Source organism: Bos indicus, chromosome 2 (genome assembly GCF_029378745.1).
Source record: "Bos indicus isolate NIAB-ARS_2022 breed Sahiwal x Tharparkar chromosome 2, NIAB-ARS_B.indTharparkar_mat_pri_1.0, whole genome shotgun sequence".
NCBI lineage: Eukaryota > Metazoa > Chordata > Mammalia > Artiodactyla > Bovidae > Bos > Bos indicus.
This window is the reverse complement of record NC_091761.1, coordinates 128,463,081-128,488,022: the sequence shown is the minus strand read 5'-3', so window position 1 is coordinate 128,488,022 and position 24,942 is coordinate 128,463,081. Positions and strand designations below refer to the sequence as shown.

Below are 24,942 nucleotides of genomic sequence, written 5' to 3'. Positions count from 1 at the left end.
TACCACCTCCCATCTCCTCTCTCTCTTCCAGTCAGTAGTTCTTTTTCCTGTCCACTCGATACCAGCCCTGTATGCCAGCGGTTGTACATTTCAAGGTACTGTGCATGAGTTCTCAGTTGTGTCTGATTCTTTGAGACCCCATAGACTGTAGCCCACCAGGCTCCTCTGTCCATTCTTTAAGGAAGAATACTGGAGCGGGTTGCCGTTTCCTGCTCCAGGGAATCTTCCGGATCCTCGTCTTCTGGGTCTCCTGCATTGGCAGGCAGATTCTTTACCACTGTGCCACTCGGGAAGCTTCAAGGTACTGTACTGTAAGGTGAAATATATTTTACTTTCTTGTGTTTGTTTGTATGCATTATTTGTATGAGAAATATTATAAATCTATTACAGTACAGTATAGCGGATAGTGTTAGCTGGGTACCTAGGCTAACTTCTTTGGACTTAATGAAAAAATTGGACTTACCAATGTGCTTTCAGAATGGAACACATTCGTATGTAGGGGACTTACTCTAGTCTTAACAGTCAAGACTGGTGAAAAGCCTTTGAGAAATAAGAGCACACACTTTTCCATTCGATTTTGCCTTTTTCTCTAAAAATAGAGCTCTTTATTTAAAACAGTTTAGGGTAGGTCCCAACAAACATTAGGAAATTATTTAAATATGATATAAACATAAAATAAAGCTAGAAATAAATACAAATATCTCAGAGCAACATATAAACTTCTCAGTACCCTAAAGAATCGGAATGTTGCTTTTACTTAGGGCATCGCCTACTCCACCCCCGTTGTCCTTCACATGTGGCTTTGGAGCTCAAGCTATGCAGTTCCTGGCCAATGAGTTTATGAAAGGGCTTTGTAAACAGTTCAGTGCTGACTACACCTAACAAATGATAATACTGGCCAGCATGTTCTTTCCTAATGCTGCCCATAGTTTTTTGTTTATAACCTAATGACCATGAAGGAGCTGGACTTTTAGAATTCAAGGAAGGTTCAGCCTATGTCAGAAATTAAACTTTGAAAAAAATACTTAGAAAACACACAAGGTTTCAGAATACAGTGGTTAGTTACTTGACACCAGCCTAAGACAACAGTGATGATAGCTTTTAGGGACTTGGAATTACCTCCTTGAAGCAGCTCGACAGGTTCCAGAAAGGACACCGGGCTTGGTCTGGGTATTTCCCTGGGAACTGGCCCTGGGCCTTCCCCAGTGCCACAGGCACAGCTCGTTTTTCTTCTCCTGTGTTGCATGATGGATGCAGACAAGCCTCATGGGAGAGAAACCCTTGCAGACAGGCACGTGTGTGTGCCTGGGCACGCAAGCGTGTGCATGCCTCCCAGCAGTGGGGAAGGCCCCTGCAACCCCGTGCCCCTTGCCGAGACCTTGGTACTGTTTACATGGCCAAGGGGATCGGGGTTGCCCAGGCGGGCCAGAGACCCAACCTCACTCTTAGCGACGTATACAGTGAAGTCAACATTTCCGCTTCCTCATCTGAAACAGAAGACAGGATTTTCAACTTCAAAGGGGGTTTGCTAATTTTTTCTTTAGCAGTGGAGACTCCCAAGCACCATTGCACGTGGAGAGTGCTGGAGAAAAATGAGGGGTCTGGGGAGGCTGCTCTGGTTGAACCTGGGGGAACCTCTAGCTTCCCCTGAGATTGAGACTCCTCTTCCTGTGAAGCCCAGGTCTTTCGGGAGCACAGTTTGAGAAGCCCTGGAAGTTTGAGAAGCTTTTCCAGATCATTCTCTCAATGCTATACCTTTATGCTGACTTCTAAACAGCACAGCCCTGTGGCTACAAAGCTTATGAAGATGTTTTTTGCATCAATGGAAAAATGTATTAAGTCCTGGCAGGTGAAATGGCAGAGGCAAGGTTTGCTCTGATCTCTGTGGTTCTTGCAGGGCCACAAAGCTGACAAAATTAGGTTACCGAATCAGTTGTTTGAGAACATCCATCACTACCCCCGGGCAAGAACCTGTTTCCAGAGACAGTGGTTTCTCAAAATCGGAAGGGAAATGGGACACCTTTACAACCAGAATGGGCAACTGAAGGGTCTAAAGTGCTAAGCTGGGGATCACAGGCCCGGGGCCCAGTTCCCTGCTGGGCTGCTCCCCACCACCATTAATCAGACTCCCTAGACAGTGCACCATTTGGCTCTTTGCCATGAAAAGGGAGAGGGACCAGAGACGCCCCTGACTGGGCTTCAGTTTTTGAGAACTCAGTTTCCTGACCACAAGACGGGGGGCAGTGGGGGCAGGAGGTAGGTGGGAGACTTGGAGTGAGAAGCCAGTCACTCTGAGTTTGGGGTCACAGGTGGGAGATGCCCAGTGGTGCCCACACCCGCCCGGAGCCTGGGTGGATGGGAGAATTCTCTGGTCACCGCGTGATGAGTGCCAACGATGCGGCAGGCACCACGCATCTGTCGGACCTCTCGCCACGACCCAGGGGGTAGCTGCGGTGGGGAGACTCAGGCACAGAGGAGGAGGGTGTCTCCCCGCCGGCCACACAACTGGTGAATGGCAGGGCTGGGATCTGGACCCAGGTCTGTCTGATATTCTAGATTGTGAAACGCGTGACTCAGAGACTGGGCCTTCAATGACGACGCCCTTCCCCTTCCTCTGCCTCTCCAACACCCTCGGCCAACTAGATTTTTCTTCACCGGGGCCCACCCTAGGGAACTCATAAACCAGAAGGCTGAGTTCTGCGGAGGCGGAAGCCCAGCGGATGCTGGAGAAAGCTGCGAGTCTCCGCTCCACCAGGTGCGCTCCAAGTCCTTCTCTCCCCAAAGCCGGATGGGCCCTTGTGCTGTCGGCCTTCATGTCCGCTGGGACCTGACGTTGCCCGTTTCACGGTGTCCAGAGATAATCTTTCCAGCTGGCCTATCACCCCAGGGGCAGTGGGGTGATCTACACCCAACCAACCTCTGCCCTCCACCCATTCTTGTCTCCACCCCTCCTGGTGCTTGGTGCAAAGCAAGCAGGTCATAGGGCAGGTGGCTTCTGACGGCTCAGGCTGGTGGACGGCTTCTAATAGCTGGGGTTCTCCGAGGTGCTCTGAGGACCCTCTGCTGCCCCAGCAATGATGCTCCCGGGATTTCAAGTCTTGATGATGTCTTGGGTCCCCAGAAAGCTCAGCAGCAACCAGACTCGGAGGCACAGCTCACCTGGCCAAGTAATGCCCCAAGGGTCTGACCTCGGTCCTCTGGAGGCTCTTAGCCCCCCAGCTGCCAGCACCGCTGTCCTCACTTTCTGACTCCCTCCAGCCCTCTTCCTCCTCTTCTTCCTCCCCCTCATCATCCTCAGGACTACTGTCCCAGCAGAAGGTCAGTGTCCGAAGAGAAACTGGGGGTTCTCCAGGGACTAGATTCAGCCCTGGTGATGATAAGCCCCAGCTGGTCCAGGAGGAGACGTTGTCTTTGGAGGGCTCTCCCAGGGAACTGGAGTCCTTGGGTGGTGGGAGAGGCTTCTGGTGTTCCTCCCGACCCATCCCCTGGCCTGGACCCCTCTTGGCCAAATAGCCCGAGGATCCAGCCTCATCCCAGGGGGAGGAGGACCCCGCAGTGCTGACCCAGCTTCTGCCTGAAGAACTGAAGGCAGAGGACCCTTCCCCCTGGACCAGAGGAGTCCAGGGCTCTCCTGCCTTGGTGGGCCCCGGGCTCTGGGCTTCCTGCCCCAGGAAGGGCGGCGGTTCAACATAGGGCTGGAAGCTGACGCCAGGATCCAGGTCCTCTTCATCTGTGCTCTCCTCACCGTCCTTCTCCTCAGCGCTGTCCTTCTCTGGTCTGGCCTGGACGGGGGCTGGGGCCCTGACTCTAGAGGTCAGCCTGACCCTTCTGGTCACTTCCTTTTGGGGACATACGATCAAGTCGTGCAGGCACTCTGGGCCACCGGGCTGAAAGGTTGCCCCGCAGAGTCTGTGTCCGGAGAAGCTCTGATTTGGGGAGAGGAGAGAAGAACAGAAGATTCAGCCTTTCTGGAAGCATGACTGTTCTAATTTGGGTTCCCCTGGAAATAGACAAGGGATTCAAATGGAAGTCGTTTCTCTGGGAAGTGATCCCGGGAAGTGACAGCAAAGCACAGCAGCCCGTAGCGGGGTATGATGAATCAGGTCACCTCGAGGGCAGCTGGAGCTGAGCCTTGCTGGGGACTTGGAGCCACTGCAGCACTCGGGCCTCAGAGCACCAGCGGGGGAGGGATGGAGGGGGTGGTGGCGTGAACTCCCTGGGACACGAAGCCTGTGATGTGCACAGGCAGAGGGCACCAGAGGCCAGAGAAAGCGTCCAGGTTGCAGGCGCTGGCTTCAGGAGGTCGAGCTGGTGATCTACCATGTAACGGGAAGGTGGACAGAGGAGCCTGGTGGCTATGGTCCATAAGGTCGCCAAGAGTCGGACATGACTGAAGCGACTTCACACGCATGCATGCTCGGGAAGGTAGAGGGATGGGGCAGGTGTGGATATGTCTAACACAGAGGTAGTCCTCCAGTTAGTGGGAATTCCCTGCAGGCCCAGGAATGTCAAACACTTCCGTCTGGCAAACACTCAGAGCCCATCCTCAAAGTTCCCACACAACCCAAGTGCACCCCGAGCCCCATGTATGACTCAGCTTCCTTTCCCAGGCCTTCACTGAACAGATCTGACCTCTCCAGGCTTCCCTTGTCCCTGTGGCCCCAGGTTCTAAGTGAGTGAGCCAGCAGATCAATGAAGAAATTGCAGGGTCTGCCTGTGTAAGACACCCTCGGTTAGATGGTGAACAAAGTGCTGGGACCTTTTTAAGATGTCTCCTTTTGATCCCACCCTCCCCGCCTCCCCTCCCGGCATCTCTCCTGAGTCCCAAGGCTGGGGGTTCTGCTTTTGGCACTTGACAAATCCTTACCAGAGATGAAACTATTTTAAAAAGGGACTTAAGGCACTTGTCCCTCCCAGGCATATCTGCTATTTTAATTTGGTGCCAAAGGAATGAATCACTAATGGTGAAAATTTAGATGGGTAGATAGATAGACGTTTTGCAGTCTAGGCCATCTTAATACTCTACCTGAACTATCTACCAAGTCTAGCTCCACTTCCTTCCTCTTGGATAACCCTCCCTCTCTGTCCCACACCCCCAGATTTGCCATACCAGGGCCTGTGGCATCTTTGTCTGCTGAAACCAGGGGTTCTCCCTGAAGGTCTTCCACATCACAGGCCCTATGGCAACAGCCAACAGCAGTGGAAGCAGAAATGGTAGCAGCAACAAGAGGGCCCAGTTGGATCCTAGGAAGAAAAAAATAATGACTAGAGAAAACGACTAGAGAAAGTGGGGCTCCTGTCTATCAGTTGCATCTGAGCTGAGGCTTCACATACATCATCCTGTTTAATTCTCACAAGAATAAACTCGGGACTTCCCTGGCGATCCAGTGGTTAAGAATCTGCCTGCCCACGCAGGTGACACGGGTTCAATCCCTGGTCTGGGACGATCCCACATGCCTCGAGACAACTAAGCCTGCACACCACAACCACTGAGGCCCACCCTCTAGAGCCTGGCTCCTCAGTGAGAGGAGTCACCGCAACAAGAAGCTCCTGCGCCCCGACAAAGAGCAGCCCCACTTGCAGCAGCTAGAGAAAAACCTCTAGCGGCAGTGAAGACCCAGTGCAACCAAAATAAATGAATACATAAAACTTAAAAAGAAAAAAAAAAAAAAAACCTAATTAAACCCATCCTACTGATGGTGGAAAGCAAGGTTCAGAGAAGTTATGTAAACTGCCCAAAGACACATAGCAAGCGGGGGTGAAGCCGGGGTTTTAATGGAGGCAAGTCTGTCTCTAGACCTGGGCTCTTAACCACCAGGAAGATCCTAAGGCCCAGGGGGAAAGTCCTCACTTCTGTACCACCTGGCACTCACCCGGGGCTTCCAGGAAGAAGCAGGTGGGCTCGGAGAACTCGCTGTATTTAGGGTTGCCAAAGAAGTAGATGGTTCTGGCGCTGAGGCAGTGGTGCCCACTGGTGTCTGGCTGGAGAGGAATCTGGACTGGCTGGCCATGGCGAGTGTCTGGAAACCGGGTCTGTGGGGAGAGAGAAAGAGGAGGATGGACCTGCGGGGAGAACTGGCTCCATGCAGTCAGGATGGGGTGGGCTTGGCAGGTGTGGCACAGCTGGGATTCCCACAACTTCTTTACTTGCATTAAGGCTTAAGCATTCAGAGAGCACTTCCCAACACTATCTGGCTTCTCTTCTTCACTGAGTATCAAGGTAGAGATGGGCTGGGTTCAAAAGCAGCCCTGCCACTCAGGGTCACTCCCAGGCACACCCCACCAAGGCCCAGGGGTCCTCACTTTCGGGGACAGATGCCTCAGGTTTCCCACCCTTAGGGCATGTCAAAATATTAGGGTGGAGGAAATCACCCCTAAAGATTCACTGGAAGGACTGATGCTGAAGCGGAAGCTCTAATACTTTGACCACCTGATGCGAAGAGCCGACTCATTGGAAAAGACCCTGATGCTGGAAGGGATTGAAGGCAAAAGGAGAAGGGGGCAGCAAAGGAGGAGATGGTTAGATAGCATCACTGACTCAATGGACATGAATTTGAACAAACTCCGGGAGATAGTGGAAGACAGAGGAGCCTGGTGTGCTGCAGTCCATGGGGCTGCAAAGAGCTGGACCCGACTTAGTGACTAAAGAACAATACTGGAGTAGTCCCTCAGCCATTACAGACACAGAAAACTCTTGGGCTGCTTGTCCAACACAGTAGCCACTGGCCACATGGGGCTATTGAGCACTTGGAACATGGCTGGTATCAACCAAGATGCGCTCCAGTATAAAATACATACCAAATTTCATGGGAGACCAACCAAAATCTCAGTAATTTTTATATTAACTACATGTTGAGATGATTACATTCTAGTGAATGAAATAAAATCTACTATGAAAACTAAATTCACTTGTTTCTTTCTACTTAATTGAATGTGGAACGTTTAAACAACAGGATATGTTCTACATTATCTTTCTACTGGACAGTAGAAAGAACACAAGAACACCTGTGAAGTTCTTGAAGGCAAGGACCACATTAGATGAAGATCTGGGACCCAAAGTGTGCAGAGGTCAGGGGTGAGAGTCTGGGTCCAGTAAAAGACAGAATGAACAAGAACAGGGGTCCATAGACTTTAACCTCCCCTTTCTTTGAAAATAGTTTTCCTGGAACATGGCTACGCCTCTTCATTTACCTATTTACTTATGGCTCCTTTTGTGTTACAGATAGAGCTGAATAGATGTGAGAGACGATATGGCCTGCCAAGTCAAAAATATTTACTCTCTGGCCATGGAAAAAATTTGCTAACCCCTGCCATAAACAAATAGATACTGACATAAGCACATGTATACACAGAAACAAGTCTGAAATTGTATATATACCAAAGAGATATTTGAAATCATCTTTGGATACTTTCGGTTTTCTTCCTAGAATTTATCTGAATTTTCTAGTTTTTTTTTCCTAATGAATCTGGTGCCTCAGCAAGTAGGCCTCCCAGAGCCCATCATACTTCAATCAGATTTTTTTTTTTAAGTTTCATAATAAAAAAAAAAGAAAACTGCTCTGTTGTTACTAGCTGTAATATGCAGGCGAAGGATATCGTGGATTTGGCCCCTTGGGTGGGGGCTTGGGGCAGAGGTGAGCCACAAGTCAATCACACTGCAAAGTCAAGGGGTGACTGCAGCAGTGAGCGGTAGGCATGGAAGGCTTCCTGGGGGAGGCATTCAGGGACAAAGCTTGGAGGGTGAAGAGCATAGGGATCTGCTGGGAGAGTGGGGAAGGGGAGTCAGTTTGTGGGGGCATGAAAGGGGCTTCTCACCTTGTTCTTAGTCCCTTCCTTCCAGAAATTCACCTCATAGTTCATATCTGGTTGGGGCAGACAATGCGGCAGCTGGTATGTAGCATTGACAATCAGAATCTCCTCTGTCTGGTTGAACACCAGGACAGGTGGGGCTGGCTCCACTAGAGGAAACAGAACGGGACCTGTCAGGACCTTCCGCAGGCCACAGAGCACGCATGCCCCTGCCTCCCGGCAGGCCTGCTCCTCACCCAGCACGGAGACAGTTAACCTGCCTTGACTGGCGTTGTCCCTTCCCCCTGGGTGCCCTTCACCTGTCACTGGTCTGTCAGCATCCTGCCCGTCTGTATCAGTATTCTGTTGCTGCCATAACATTGCCACAACCTCAGTGGCTCATGTCCACACAGATTTATCATGTCACAGTTCTAGAGGTAAGAGTCTGGGCGGGCTTGATGGGGTTCTCAGTGGAAATCAAGGTGTCAGCTGGCCTGGGCTCTCCTCTGGGATCTTTGGGGGCAGAATTCACTCCCATACTCATTATTGTTGTTAGCAGATTTCAGTTCCCTGTAGCTATGAGGCTGAGGTTTATTTCCATGCTGTTTGTTAGCCGGGAGCCTTTCTCAGCTCCTGAAGACACCTGCGCTTCTTTCTTCTTGTAAAATTTTTTGGCCACACTGCATAGCATTGTGGGAATCTTAGATCCCTGACCGGAGACTGAACCCATGTGCCCTGTAGTTGAAACATGGGGTCTTAACCACTGGACTGCTAGGGAAGTCCCAGCACCTGCATTTCTAATCATGTTACCCCTTCATCTTCAAAGCAGAAACACCACATTGAATCCTTCTCACATTTCAACTCTCTGATTGCCCCCTTCTTCTATACCTCTTTTGCCTCCAGCTGGAGAAAGGTCTCTGCTTTTAAGGACTCAAGGGACTAGACTGGGCCCATTTGGATAATCCAAGATAATCTCACTATTTTAACACCCATAAACTTAATTAAAATACCTTTTGCCATCTAATATTAACATTTAACATACTCAGAGGTTCAGGGATTAAAGCATGAACATCTATGGGGGGAGTCATTCTGCCTACCGTAGTCCTCCGTCTGACTCCTGAGAGACAGACTGAAATTCCTGTCTCTCTCAACAGCAACATACATTCACCCCATCCTGTGCGTGCAGGCTCAGTCACTCCTCTGTGTCCGACTCTTTGTGACTCCCATGGACTGTAGTCCACCAGGCTCCTCTGTCCACGGGATTCTCCAGGCAAAAATACTGGAGGGGATTGCCATTTCCTTCTCCAGGGGATCTTCCCAATTCAGGGATCAAACCTGCATTTCCTGCATCTCCCACACTGGTAGGCGGATTCTTTACCATTGAGCCATCTCACCCCATCCCAAGGCCCCCCAGGGTCTCATCCCATTACAGCATCAACTCAAATTTCAAAATCTCATCTTCTAAAGTATCTAAATCAGGCTCAGGTGAGAGTCTGGGTACAATGCATTCAGCATGACTCCTGGACTCAATTCCTGTCCTCTTGTGCACCAGTGAAAATAAAGTACAAGTTATCTGCTCCCAATACAAGGAGGTGGGATAGGCAGCGGACAATAATCATGGACATTTTGGTTCAAATAGGGGGAAACAGGAGGTAAAAAACTCACCGAGCCCAAGCAGTTTTGAAATCTAGCTACACAAACTGTATTAGATTTTTAGGCCTGGGAACTACATCTCCTTGGCTTTCAACACTGCCCTCTGGGATCTTGGTTCCACTCTCTGAATAATCCTTCTTTTTCATGAAAGATATTTGCAGGTAAATAGTTTACAGTCTGCTTCTTTCCAGTAGAAATTGGGGGACCAATAACCTTCTTTCATTTCATATTCTCTCTGCTCCTTTTCATCCAAACTGACACTGTTTCTGCTGATATAAAATTCTCAAGAAGCTTATGGATCTCCTACAGATGTCACGGGGACCTACTGCATTCGACAGAAGCCAGTTCCACATATCTTTTTGAGAAGAGCCGTTTCTATTTTTGGCTTTAGCTGAGCTGGCTGAGGGATAACACTTCAGCTTTCTTTTTTTTAAATTTTATTTTATTTTTAAACTTTACATAATTGTATTAGCTTTGCCAAATATCAAAACAGCTTTCTTGCTTGAAGGGAACTGTACGTCATACCCTTAAATCTCTTCAAAGAGCCTTGTTTTCTGGACTGAACACTTCGATCTTTCTGAGGTTTTAGTAAATGGTTGTACAATCATGTGGGTGTGTGAGTGCACAGTTGCTTCAGTCACTTCCAACTCTTTGCTACCCTGTGGACTGTAGCCCGCCAGGCTCCTCTGCCCCTGGGGATTCTCCAGGGAAGAATGCTGGAGTGGGGTACTGTGCCCTCAACCAGGGAATCTTCCCCACCCAGGGATCAAACCCACGTCACCTGTGCCTCCTGCCTTGGCAGGCGGGTTCTTTATCACTAGCGCCACCAGGAAGTCCCGGTGTACAGTCACGTCCTTGGCTATTTCTCTGCGTCACACTCTTAATTTTAGTATCTTTTGCCATCTGGATAGGTTGAGAATTTTCCAGACGTTCGAGTCCTGGTTCCTTTTTGTCTAGGCTCTTTCCTCAGTTTCTCTCTTTCCTCCTTGCCTTTTGCTATAGTTGCCAATGATAAACCAGGCCATGCCTTCAGTATTTTGCTTGGAAATCTCCTTGATAAATGACCAAATTAATCATTTATAAGTTCTGTTTTCCATGCACATGCAAGACACAATTTTGCTCATAGTTTTCCAGTATATAAGAGGCATCCCCCTTCCCGAATTTCTTAGTAACATATTCCTCACTTCCTTCTGTGAGGCATTACCTTTAGTATCCATACTTCTACTAACAGTCTGCTCATGATGATTTAACTATTCTTAAAAGAGATTTATGGCTTCCTAGATGGCTCAGTGGTAAAGAATCTGTCTGTCAACGCAGGAGAGGCAGGAGACGAGAGTTCGATCCCTGGGTTGGGGAGATCTCCTGGAGGAGGAAATAGCAACCCATCCCAGTATCCTTGCCTTGAAAATCCCATGGACAGAAGAGTCTGGTGGATTTCAGCCCAAGGGGTCTCAAAGAGTTGGACATGACTGAGTGACTGAGCACACACACATACCTGAAGGGGATGTAGGTTTCCTCTGTGACGCTCTTCACTTCCTTCTGAGCCCTCACTGGCAGAATCTTTAATGTCCATTTCTACGGACAGTCTGATCAAGGTTATCTAGGTTTGACTGATGGTTTGAAGATGGAGGGGGCAGTGACAAGGAATAAAGCAACAAGAGAAAATTAATATACCATTGTTCCAGGTCCAGCTGAAATGCCACTATTTCCATGCAGCCTTCCCTGAGTACCAGACGGCAGGAGCCCTGACCACACTGGCCTTCCCTGCTCTGTGTTTGCGCTCAGGGAAAGCATGGGGCTTCTGCAAGGTGCCACCACTTACGTGTTCAGGAAACACCCACTGGACTCTGATATGTATTAAGCCCTGGGTAGGGAGCTGAGAGAACTGGGGAGACGAGGCCCCCACAAATTTTGACCTCAAGGAATTGGAGGAAATTAGAGGGAAATGAAATATTCAAACTAAAAAACTCAAGAGAGAAAGTGACCAGGGTCACAGTTGAGGGCAGAAAAAGGCAGGAAGGATCATTCAAGCTCGAGGTGTGGTCTAAGAGAATCAGAAGAGCTTTAGGGAGGAAGAAACAACAACAAAAAAATTAATTAAAAAAATAAAAAAGTAAGCGCCTCTCTGTATCTGTCCCTTTATTGTTCTAATTCTTATTCATATTCATCCATCGTTCTTCTAGGCAGACAATCTCTCTGTCTGCCTTCCCAGCTTTCTTTTCCTTTCCATCCACCTATCCATCTTTCGTGACTATGCTTCTTTTCCTTCCCACCCACACATCCTTCTCAGCCGTCCTTCCTTCTTCCTAATTTTCCTACCTTGCTTTCTTTCCAGCTGACATTTCTTCCTTCCTATCCATCCTGTTTTCCTCATCATTTATACTTTCTTTCTTCCTTTCATCTAGCCAATCAGCCTTCTTTGCTATCCCCCATCCTTCCTATCCATCCACTTTTTCTTTCCATGTATCTTTTCTTCTTGCTTTTCCTTTCTCCTTTGCCTCTCCTTCCCTCTCCCCCTTCCCTCCCTTGCCAGGCAGCCAGCCTTCCTTCTATGCTCTCTAGCCACTGACCCAGCCATCTGAGTTTCGTTTGTATCCTGTACTTCTCCCTCTCCCCCTTTCCCCCCTTGCCAGGCACCCAGCCTTCCTTCTATGCTCTCTAGCCACTGACCCAGCCATCTGAGTTTCGTTCGTATCCTGTACTTCTCCACCCGTACTAGCTCCTTCACTGTAAGCATCTCTCCATCCTTCTAACCTCTTCCTTTCCACGCATCCATTGCTTCCTCCCTATTGTTTCCACACTTCCTTTCTTCTCATCCATCCATCCATTCTTTTGTCCATTTGTCCACCCGCCCTGCCAGCTTCCTCCCATCCCAATCACCGCTTCTTCCTTCTCTGTCATTATTTCCTGCCATCCTTCATCCAATCCTTTCCTCCCCTCCCTTCAAGCCCTATTTTGTCCTCAAACATTTTGAGAAGCCTGAGTGATAAATTACAGATTGTAGTTCCATGAAGCTATTGTGTGAGTATTTATACTCCCTTTCTTACTCTTGACCCAATCCAGCATCTTGTCCAAGATCAGAAAGAGCCATTTCATATCACATCTCTATCACTTACGAGCTAGTAAGTTTCTTAACTTTTTTGAGTTTTAATTGTTTAATTTTTTTTAAAACATGGGTGGATTAAAATGAACCTCACAGGCCTATTGTGAGGATCAGAAATAAAATACACTGGAGAAAACATTGCCCTCTTCACTCAATGCTAACAGTGGTGGTTCCTGAAGGTTATAAGCATGGGGAATGTTTTCCTCCCTATTCTTATCTCTCTCTCCCCTGAAATTTCTGTGGTGTACAGAAGTTATTTTTGCAACTAAAATTTTTTAAAAATTGTTTCTGAAAGAGAGAGACTGAACATTAACAAAAATAGGAATAAATAAAATGCCTTGTGCCATTCATAACCAAGGTTGTACACAGTAGAAGATCATGAACCTCATTAGTTGGAGGTTCAAGCGCAACTGGGTTTCCCTGGTGGCTCAGATGGTAAAGAATCTGCCTGCAATGCAGGAGATCTGGGTTTGATCCCTGGGTTGGGAAGATCCCCTGAAAAAGGGATAGGTTACCCACTCCAGGATTCTTATCTGGAGAATTCCATGCTCAGAGGAACTTGGTGGGCTACAGTCCATTCAGTTGCAAAGAGTCAGACACCACTGAGCGACTCACACACACACACACACACACACACACAGACTGAACTGCTGGCGCTGGCGAACTCTGATTCCCAATCGCAAAGTCAGACTACTTGGACTACAGGCTGGGGCCCGTGGTCCCTCTCACAGGTCCCTTCCCTACCTTCAAAGAAGTAATCCATGAACTTGGACTCTACCCAGGGGGACCTGGCGCTGGGTGAAACTGCTTGCACACGCCCCTTGAACTTGTTGCACAGGTCTTGCTTCTCCAGGCACATCAGAGAACACACCAGCTCTTTGGTTCCTGCACACTTTTTCACTCTCCGCCACCGTCTGGGGGGTGCAAAGCTGAGAGAGGAGACAAAAGAGTGTAGGTCATGGATTCGGCCTCTTGGGGTGAGGAAACTTGGAGAATACATGATTACTTGCCCCTCCATCCCACCTGATTGTCCATCCATCTATCTGTCCAGCCAGCCAGCCATCGGCTGAGAAAGAAGAAGGACCGTCTTGTTAGGAGCTTGGGCTCAAGAATGACAGATGAGGGTGGAACCCAGGCTCTGCCCGTCACTAGCTCTGGGACCTTAACGCCCCTAAGGCTGAGTCTCCTCATTTGTGATGTCTCCCTCACAGGGCCGTCCTGCTAGTAACCATTCTCCACCACATTTATTCATTCAGGCAGTTACAGGCCCCCTGCTGTGTGTCCCACTCAGTGCTGGCTGCTACGTGAATGTCAGAGGGGACACCCAAGTCCATGACTCCAACTTCCTGAGAGCACTGAGGTGCAAAGGAGGGACCCGCTTGCTGGGCATTGTTCTTGGGGAATCTGCAATTCTTGGCAGACAAGGTCTTGCCCTCAGGAACTGATGCTCTGGAGGGAGGGGCTTTCCCACCATCGGCAAATCGACAAGACAAATCCAGGAGCTGGTAAGTGCAGTGATAACAGGGGAAGGTGGGGTGACTACTTTCTGAAGGCAGCTCAGGAAAGGCCAGGAAGACAGTGCTGAAGCTGAGGCTGGGATGCTGAGAAGGGAGCCAGGAGAAGGGGTGGGGGGAAGGAAATCACAAAAGCAAAAACCTTGCGATGGGAAGCGACTTGATTAGTCCAGGAAAAAAGCAAGACCAGGGTGGCCAAAGCCCAGTGGACAAGGAACACAGAGGGTGGGCAGACAGGAGATGAGGAGGGAGGGGGGTGGGCAGAGCAGGCGGAGTCTCACCGTCTTGGTTTGGAGTTTGGATTTTATTCCATATGTCATAGGAAACCGCCGGAAGGTTCTGAACAGGGGAACTGAGGTTATCCAGTTTATGTTTTTAAAATATCACTGTGATAAGCCAGTGTTTAAACAGAGTTTAGGCCCCTAGTCTGGCATTTTGTTGCGGCAGCCCTGGCAGACTAACACTTCAGCTTTCTTTTCTTTCGGTGTCCTAAGAAATGTGAGCCTGACTCAAGGCCACGAAGATCCTCTCCTGTGCTTTCTTCTGTCAGTCTTATAACTTGAGCATTTACATTCCAGTTCTCTTTGATTTTTAAAAGTTTCTCTCTTTTAACCTTCTGTTTCTTTTAAGGCATTATCTGTTGTTTTGATTTGCTCTTATATTTCTTTTAATTTATTCTTCATTTATGAAATATGGTGGTGGTGGCTGTCATCTGCAGCAACATGGATGGGCCTAGAGATTGTCATACTAAGCGATTAAGCCAGACAGAGGAAGACAAATATCATATGAAGTCACTTATATGTGTAATCTTAAATGATACAAATACACTGATTTCTCACGGTTCTGGAGACGAGAAGTCCAAGATCAAGGTGTCAGCAGATTTGCTATCTTCTGAGGCCTCTCTCAGAAGATGGTCACCTTCCTTCTCCCTGTGTACTCACCTGGCCTTTTCTCTGTGTGAGAGCAGCCCTGGTGTCCCTTCCTCTTCTCATAAAGGTGCTAATCCTATTGGCTAAGGGCCTCACCCTTAGGACCGCATTTAATCTTAACTGCCTCTTACATCCTAAATACGGTATACTTGTGACTCTATCTCCAAATACAGTCCCAAGGGTGTTAGAGCTTTAACACATGAGTGACTAAGGGGTGGAACACAATTCATTCAGTCTGTAACAGGGAATTATGAATTAAGCTGCTATGAAAGTTCACACGCAAGTCTTCATATGGACATATGTTTTCACATCTCTTGGATATAGATCTAGGAGTGGAAATCGGGAAACGTGGTCACTGAATGTGTAACTCTACCAGAAACTGTAAAGCTGTTTTCCAAAGTGACTGTAGCATTGTAGTTCCCGCCAACAATATATATCCACAAGGGACTGGTTGTGGATCAGTATCCACAAGGGATTGGTTCTAGTGTCCCCTCACTGATACAGAAATCTGCAGAGTTAAGTTCCCTTACATAAGGGGCTTTGTATCTGCATACAACACATGTACATTCTCTCATAGACTTTAAATCATCTCTAGATCACTTATGATATTAAACATAAATGCAAGCACTATGTAAATAATTGTAAATATGATGCAAATGCTACATAAATATTTGCTACTGTGTGGCAAATTCAAGTTTGTCTTTTGGGGCTGTCTGAATTTTTTTTTTAATATTTTTGTTCCATGGTTGGTTGAACCTGTGGCTGCAAAACCTCCAAATATGGAGGGCCATATGCCCTCCATACCCACTCCAGTATTCTTGCCTGGGAAATCTCAGGGACAGAGGAGCCAGTGGGCTACAATCCCGGGGTTGTGAAGAGTCGACACAACTTAGCAACTAAACAACAAAATGCCCTCCACGTGCTTGTCTACATTTAGTACTGTCACATCTTTTCATTTTAACCATTCTAGTGGTGTGCGTATTTCCTTGTAGCTTGAATTTGCATTTCCCTAAAGACTAATGATGTTGAACATCTCTTCATATGCTTTTTGGCCATTTATATATCTTCTTTTGTTAAGTGACTATTCAAATATTTTGGGGTGATTCATCTTACTTTTGAGATGTAGGAGTTCTTTGTCTATTTTGGATAAGTTCTTTGTCAGTGTATGTATTGTGAATATATACTTTTCAATGACTGATTTTTTCATTTTCTTTGGGGTTTTATTTTATTTTTTTAAAGAACAAAAGTTTTAAATTTACTGAAATCCAGTTTATCAGTATCATTGGCTAAATCGTATGGCACCCCCCCCCACCCCGTCCCAGTTCATATGTTGAAGCCCTAACATCCCAGTGTGACTGTATTTGGAGACGGGGCCTTTAAAGAGGTAATTAAGATTAAACACCGGAGAAGGCGATGGCACCCTGCTCCAGTACTTTTGCCTAGAAAATCGCATGGATGGAGGAGCCTGGTAGGCTGAAGTCCATGGGGTCGCTAGAGTCAGACACGACTGAGCGACTTCACTTTCACTTTTCACTTTCATGCATTGGAGAAGGAAATGGCAACCCACTCCAGTGTTCTTGCCTGGAGAATCCCAGGGAGGGGAAGTCTGGTTGGCTGCCGTCTATGCGGTCGCACAGAGTCAGACACGACTGAATTGACGCAGCAGCAGCAGCAAGATTAAACACAGTCCTAAGGGTGAGGCCCTAAGCCAGTAAGACTAGCACCTTTAGGAGAAGAGGAAGGGACACCATGGCTGCTCTCACATGGAAAAAAGGCCAGATGAGGACCCAGAGAGAAGGGAAGTGATCATCTCCTGAGAAAGGCCTTAGGGGTGCTAATGTAACAAATACCTAAAAATGAGTTAGTGGCTTTGCAGTTGGGTTATGGGTAGAAGCTGCAAGGGTTTGAAGTTCATGTGAGCAAAAGCCTAAATTGCCTTGAAAAGACTAGTGGTAAGAATATAGATCCCCTTCATGGATTACAGCCTTGTCGTGGTGAAGGGACTTATGTGACTCAACGAAGCTATGAGCCATGCCATGCAGGGTCACCTAAGATGGACGAGTCATGGTTAAGAGCTATAACAAAATGTGATTCTGGGAGTGATCAGATGGAAAGGAGGAATATCTTATTGGAAACTGGAAGAAAATCGGTCCTTGTTATAGAGCGGCAATGAGTGTGGCTGAATTACATCCCAGTGTTTTCATGGAAAATCAGAAGTGGAAAGTGATAAACTTGGTTACTTAGCTGTAGAGATTTCAAAGCAATGTGCTGCAGATGTAACCTGATTTCTTCTTACTGCTTACAGTACAATGAGAGAGGAGAGAGACAGAGACAGATAGAAGGAATTGCTAAGTCGAAAGGAACCAGAACTTGAAGATTAGGGAAATTCTCAGCCTATGGATATTGCAAAAAAATAAGAAAGCATGTTCTGGAGAGAACACCAAAGTTGTGGCTGGAAAATCATTTGATAAAGAGATCATGAGTGTGACTCGCAGATTTAATCAGCCATCTCAGTAGAAGCCAGGAATAGAGATGGGATTTTTTATACATATCACCCAGTTCTGTTCACTGAAAAGATCTCTAAGCAATAGGGCAGTAGTGATCAGACAGCTACACAGTGTTCTTTAAAACCATTTTTTACCAAATGGAGACATGGTTGATTTCAGGTTTTAGGTCAGGAATTGTGCAAATGAGTCTGGAACATCTGTTTGCAACAAATGACAATAAAGATATCAAGACTTACTAGGGTCAAGTTCAAAGGACTCAGGAGCCAACCTGAAGAGACTTTCATTGGCCAAAGATGAGACAATTCAAGCTTCAATGAGTAGAATCAATTGCAATGAACTAAACCATTAGATATGTTTAACTACTTGAGTTGGTGATAATAATAAAAAAAAACAAGGCAGTCATCTTTGGGACATGATAGGGAACCAATTCATTATCTTCCAAACTGGTAAAGAAAAAAATTTCAAGCATTTATTCCATCTTGCCTGTATGAACAGTACCACTGAATATCAAATACTACATGAAAGGAAGCATCTCTTTGTAAAATAATTCTAGCTAATAAATGAAAAAATAGTACTATTAGAACATCACAGTTTTGGAATCCGCACAGGTGTTTCAAAAGTGTAAAAGGACAGGAAAATATCATAAAGGTCTGAGGTTAGGCTTTCAATTCTTTAATCAATTTATCCCAACTCCACTATGCCTAGCTATGTGGTTTTGAGCAAAACACCCTCTTAGTGCTTCAATTCCCTCCCCGGTAGAGCGGAGTCCCTGAATCCTTCCTCGCAGCGCAGTGTGAGACTAAATATGTTTCATGAATGGACACGTGCAGACACACAGCCAACACGCAGAACACGCTGGGTATTTTCTGCCTCCGATACAGTTCTGCGTCATTCTCTCTTTTTCTTTTCTTTCTCTCTTCTGGCCGCACTGGGTTTTTGTTGCTGCGTGTGGACTTTCTCCAGTTGTGATGAGCTGGGGCTACTTCTCAGTTATGGTGGTTTCCTACAGTGAAGCGTGGGCTCTAGGGTGCACAGGCTCAGTAGTTGTGGCCCACGGGCTTAGCTGCCCTGCAGTATGTGGGATCTTCCCGGACCAGGGATCGAACCTATGTTCCCTGCATTGGCGGGCGGATTCTTAACCACTGGACCACCAGGGCAGTTCCCATTCTTTCTTTGGAAAGCTCTCTACAGTCTGTCCTTTCCCAAGCCAGGCCCCCACCATTCACATCTGGAGGCTACAGATGGAGGCACCATGATAGAACAGGAAGAGCACAAGCTTTGGGGTTGGACAAATGCGGGTTTTTCTTCTGCTTCCATCACTGACTTCCTTACTCAAGTCACGGCCTGAGTTATTCCTCACCTCTAACGCAGGGGAAATGCAGAGCCTGCCTGGCAATACAGGGAGGCAGAAGGGAGGTACTCACGCTAGGCTCCTAACACTCAGCCTGGCACAGGAAGAGTCCTGAGTATGTGGCAGTTCTTCTCCTTCCTGCCTCCTCCTTCCCACCAATTCTAGATTAATGCTGCTGAGTAGCTGCTTTTATTAGCTTACTCTCTAATGAAAGATCTTCAGATGACTTCCACCTATGTGCAAAGTTGACAAATCTGCCTTCACTTTTAGACTTTTAGACTCCTCTGCATCAGCGATGGATACCTGGGCTGCCAACGTGAGAAGGACCCCAAGGCTCTGTGCAGGCTCCGTGGGGAAAAGGGTGATCATTTCACCATGTCTAACACAGCTCTGCAAGAGATATCTCTGCCTCCTTTACCTGCTATAATGTCAAGCACTTTACCTAGGCCCTCTAGATTCCCATTGTCGGGCCCTCACAGCTCCATCCATGCCCTTCTCGGACTTTTCTCAAAGATCCTGCCTCGCTCCTGGCAGGTCCATCGCCTGGGCACTGTTCTCCATTCAGCATCACCCCCACCTCCAGAATTTTCATGAATACCCTCTCCCAATACCTGCCGCATGCTATCACCTGTGAGACTAAGAGAACCAGCGGGTGCTGTCCACACTGAATGCAGCTACTTATTGCAGAGAAGCCCCTCCGGCCCCTGTCCACGTCTTCAGGCCCACCCCCCCACCCCACCAGCCCAGAGGCACCCCTCCACCTTTGATAGGCCACAAAATAGGTCACGTTCTGGGGGTTTCCAGGCCCTGGGAGCCACGTCAGGTACACACTGAAGTCCCGGGAGAGCAGCGTCACATTCTGGGGAGGGGCCAGGAGGGGCCGCCCTGTGGAGGAGAAAGAGGTCATGAAGCCTGGAGCCATTCTGAGCTGAAGAGTGGCATGACAGGCAATTGGGTGCTTGCTCAGTTTAAGAAACAGGCATTATCTGGGGTGGCTGAAGCAGACGGGATGTGATGTAGGCTGGGGACCCAGGGGGCATGATTCCAGTTATAGCTGTGTGACCTACAGCCCCTTCCCCTCCTTAGACCTCAGCAGCCCATCTGTGCCAGGCTGGGAAGCCCACCCTGGCACTTGAGGGTTCCAGCAAAACAGCACAGAGCAGGACCATCTGATAGATCCCTGGACTTCAGGGGGAATGGCCCCGAGGGTCTCATGGAATGGAGGCTCTGTCCTGTCCTCGCCATGTCCCCAGCGTCTGCCTGCAAAGGTCCCTATGCACACAGTAAGTGCACAGTGAAATCTGTTGAGTGAATGAATGAATACTGTGAGGACTTGGATTATCCCTAAGGCCGCCTAACTGCTGTCTCTGCTTCCAGCCTTGTCTCCTCAATCCATATGGCATGTGGCAGCAAGGGTTAAAATGAAAGTCAGATCATGTCACCCTTTTGCTTTAAAGCCCCAGTGGCTTCTGTTTCACTCAAGGTAAAACCAAAGTCTTTGCCGTCACCCACAGGACCCTACCCAGTCTGACCCAGGACGCCCCAGGACTCTGTCCCCTCCAGCCACACTGGCCCCTTCCTGTTCCTAGAGCGTGATGGGCCTGCACTCACCTCCAGGCCTTTTCACAAGCTGTCCCTTCTGCCTAGACTGTTCTCCCCCTGGATATTCCATCTGGCTCACTTCTTTGCTTCCTTCACATCTCTGCTCAGATGTCACCGTCCCAGTGGCTCTTTCCCTGATCGCCTCTAACTTGCCCCTAACTTCCCTCCTTGGCACTTCTTCCTTCTCACTGCTCATCTTCTGAAATATGCATCTGCTTACACAGCTGCCCAGTTCCCGCCCTTCCCTTGCTCTCAGAATAAAGTCCATGCTCCTTATCAGGGTACGTGAAGCCCTGCCCAGGTTGGCCTGGCCATCTCGTTGACATCTTCCTGACAGCTCACCAACACACCTCACCAGGCTGCAACCAATCTTCCTTCCCACCCTTCTCAAACCACTCCATTCCTCTGTGTGTCCTTGAACCCAAGCATCCTTGACAGCGTGGTATTCGCCATCTAATCTTTTCAACACTTGATTCAAATGTCACTTCCTCCGGGGAGTCTTCCTGACATCTTTCAGAAGTGGTGGCGATGCTGCTGCTGCTAGTGATAGCAGCTAATGTGTATCGTGTCCTAACTATGTGCCAGGCGCGATGCAAACTATGTTATCTGCACTTTCTCCTTCAATCTGCCCCACATCTCCAGGAGGCAGGTACTAATTGTGAGCATCACATTACAGATGAGGAAACTGAGGCCCCCTCAGCTAATAAGTTGCAGAAATGGAATTCAAATCCATGCAGGCCTAGTCAATCCCAAAGTCTGAGCTCTTTTTTTTTTTTTAATTTATTTTTATTTTTGGCTGAGGTCTTCATTGCTATGTGAGGGCTTTCTGTAGTTGTGGGGGCTGGGCTCTTTGTTGTGGTGAGTGGGCTTCTCATTGCCTTGGCTTCTCTTGTTGCGGCAAACTGGCTCTAGGGCACGAAGGCTTCAGTGGTGGTTCACTGGCCTAGCTGCTCCGAAGCATGTGGAATCTTCCCCAACCAGAGATTGAACCCATGTGCCCTGCACTGGCAGGTGGATTCTTAACCACTGGACCACCAGGGAAATCCCCAAAGTCTGAGCTCTTGATCACACTTCCTCCCCTAGGTTCTCATGGGGCCTGTTGTTCTTCAGCCACGAAGTCATGTTCAGCTCTTTACGATTCCATGGATTGCAGCATGCCCAGCTTCCCTGTCATATCTCCCGGGGTTTGCACAAACTCATGTCCACTGAGTCAGTGATGCCATCCAATCATCTCATCCTCTGTTGTTTTGTTTTCCTCCCACCCTCAATTTTTCCCAGCATCAGGGTCTTATCCGAAAAATGAGTCAGTTCTTTGCATCAGGTGGCTAAGGTATTGGAGCTTCAGCTTCAGCATCAGTCCCTCCAGTGAATATTCAGGGTTGATTTCCTTTAGGATTGACTGGTTTGATCTCCTTGCTGTCTAAGGGAGTCTCAACAGTCCTCCAGCACCACAATCCAAAAACATCAATTCTTTGGCGTTCAGCCTTCTTTATGTGAGCTTAACTCTCATATCCGTACATAACTACTGGAAAAACCATAGTTTTGACTAGACGGACCTTCGTTGGCAAAGTGATGTCTCTGCTTTTTAATATGCTGTCTAGGTTTTTCAGAGCTTTGCTTCCAAGAGGTAAGCGTCTATTAATTTTGTGGCTGCAGTCACCATCTGCAGTGATTTTGGAGCCCAAGAAAATAAAATCTGCCACTGTTTCCACTGTTTCCATCTATGTTCAGCATTATTCTTCCAATATCTGTGGCTCATTACTGGTCAAGAACATCTCTCGATCACTGCATGCCAGAGGTTTCAAAGAGGGCTACAACTCTACTCCTGCCCTTTAGGTGCTCATGGTTCCACGGAGAATTCACATGCGCCGGGTCACATGCGCCGTGATAGAAATCCATACAGTTTACACAAGGGCACCAGGGAGGGAGGGACCCATTCTGCTGATGGCCCTCGGTTCAGCCCCACACCCCCGCCCTTTTGGGCTCCTGCTCTCACCCCAACCTGTGTCCTCTCGTTGGAACTGTATCACCTGGATGCTGCTGCTGACACTGCTCCCCGTTTCTGGACTTCCCAGCAGGTGGCCCACAGGAGGCCAAAATCTGTCTCCAAGTGGCTTATCTGAGAACAGGCCTCACATCTGAGCTGGGCCACAGTGGAGAACTAGCAGCCAGCAGTTGCCCTCGAGGTGCTCAGTCGCTCCATGGTGTCTGACTCTTTGTGACCCTGGACTGTAGCCCGCCAGACTCCTCTGTCCATGGATTTCCCAGGCAAGAATACGGAGGTGGGTTGCCATTTCCTTCTCTGGGGGATCTTCCCGACCCAGGGATCAAACCTGTGTCTCCTGCACTGGAAGGCAGATTCTTTACCACTGAGCCCCCTGGCAATCCCAGTTGCCCTCCACTGAGCCTTCAAAGGGTGCCAGGCACAAGGGTGGAGTTCAGTCAAATCCGCATTCAATGAAAACCTCATTCAGTCCTCAGGACAAACTATTCTGTGGTGTAGGCGTCACTCCCCTTCCATAGAGACAGAAGAGGCTATATACCCATTAAGACAGAAGGGGCTACACACCCATTGCACAGTAATAGTTTAAGAGCTAGAAGAGCCCTTGGATATAATCTAATATTAATGTCAAAAGCCAATATTTGTCTGAGCAACTTCTTTGTGTTGGGCACCACATTATTCTAGTTAAGTGTCACAACCCAACTGCCTGAGACTACACACCCATTGTGTGTGGGAGCCAGGATTAGAACCTGGATTCAGCTTTGCTTCACCCTAAACCTTCACACCACAACTTGTGTTCTGTACATTAAATATTCATCGAGTGTAAGGAGAGCTAGGGCTAGACAGCAGAACTATGGAGTTTGGTGGTGAAAAGGGGAGTACAGAGGACCCCCTCCGCTCCCACCACGTAGGTACCCTATTCCTCATCAGCTGCCGTAACACTGCTGTGAAGGAACCAGGAGCTGGGGCGTCCCTGGACTGACCCGGGTAGAAGGACCAGCCGCCTGCCCCACAGCCAAAGCTGGCCATGCTCACTTCAGCCTCAGGCTTCTCTGTTCTGTGTGTCTCACCAATGCCTCCCTTCTGGGGTAATTCCCTTAACTTCTCTGAGCCTCAGTTTCCCCATCTGAAAAGGGAGAAAATACTACCTACATTGTAGGGCAGTTGGGTTGCGACGCTTAACTAGAATAATGTGGTGCCCAGCACAAAGACGATGCTCAGACACATGTTGGCTTTTAACATTAATATTAGATTATGTCCAAGGGCCCTTCTAAGCTCTTGAACTATTAGTCTAGGATCAGGGCGATATCCTGGGGCCAATCTGGGGTCCTTCTCCCTGGATTGGCTGCGGTTTGGTGGTTGGATCCCAACCACCCAAGGTATTTTGCACCCTGTCACCTTATTTACTAGCGAGGGTGCAGGAAAAAAAAAAGGTGACTTGTTAAAACGGTAGCACAGCTTAGACTAAGCGGGTGCTCCTTCCCCTCAGGCTTGGGTGGAACTTTTGACACCCTGAGTTGGGAGGAAGGGGAGGGGAGGGAACCCCCCCAACCCCTCCACAGCCCCCAACACCCCCACCCCCACCCCCGACGCCTGTCCCCCGGCCAGCGAGGGCAAGGCACTTCAGCTTGGTTTCCTGTCCAATGAGGGTCAAGTGTGGTGGTATTCACGCAGCGGACAGGGCTTTTAGGAAACCTTAAAAAGCGCTTTATAAACAAATGCAGCTGACTTTTGAACTGTATCTATTTTTCTCTGTTCACCTGGGGCTGCGCTGGCACTAGGAAACTGGATCAGGTCCTTCCCGTAAAGGAATTTCAGACTCGAGTCTGTTCAGTCCCCGGTTAGAAGAAAACTGGTGGTGGCGGGTTGGAGGAGGCGGGGAGAATGGGCTCTGCCGATTCGCACGACCAGGGTTACCCCGCACAGACCTCTGCCCGGCCACTCCCTCCCTGGGTCGGTATGAAGGTGGGTGCAGACCGGATGGAGCGCTCCCGCGGCCCCGCGCCTGCCCGGAGGCCCCCCGCCCTTACCTGGAGCGGACTGCAGCAGACACAGGAGCAGGGGGGCCCAGCGTCGGGCCCCCGTCATGCCGGTCCTCCCACGGCCCCGGGTGGGACCGGGTAGGCCTCCCACTCCTCTGGCCTCCTGGTTCACACCCGGCAGGTGATGCGACCGGCAGCCAATAGGAGGCCGAGCCGCGGGCCCGCCCCTCCGAGGGCGGAGCCTGGGAGGCTCCAGGGGCTTCCCCTGGGGCCGCCCCGCTCAAACCCTCCAGGAGCTCCTCAAAGCCTCTACTTCGTTTTTTTCTGCCTGATCCGGGAGAGGGGTTGGAGTCGGGGGGCGATCAGTAAATCCGCCTATGGAGGGAGGGGAGAAGAGGAAAACTGTTCATAGTTAATAACCACAGGAATTTCAACACGGGACTTGAAACAGGACGAACTAGTTCAGGGCCAATTTAAGAACGTAGCCCCAGACACCACTGGTTGTATCCGG

The 24,942-nt window shown here is 48.7% G+C and overlaps 1 protein-coding gene across 1 annotated transcript; it reads right to left on the bottom strand.

The window, feature by feature from the left end:
* Positions 1 to 547: 547 nt before the first annotated feature.
* On the bottom strand, positions 548 to 24,612 carry IFNLR1 (interferon lambda receptor 1). The gene is made up of 7 exons (XM_019981306.2): positions 24,480 to 24,612; positions 19,607 to 19,730; positions 13,289 to 13,473; positions 7,816 to 7,958; positions 5,874 to 6,033; positions 5,111 to 5,244; positions 548 to 3,926 (listed from the first exon to the last, which is right to left on the bottom strand). The coding sequence occupies exons 1-7, from the start codon at positions 24,535 to 24,537 to the stop codon at positions 3,156 to 3,158; spliced, it is 1,575 nt and encodes a 524-aa protein (XP_019836865.2). The 5' UTR covers positions 24,538 to 24,612; the 3' UTR covers positions 548 to 3,155.
* Positions 24,613 to 24,942: the final 330 nt, after the last annotated feature.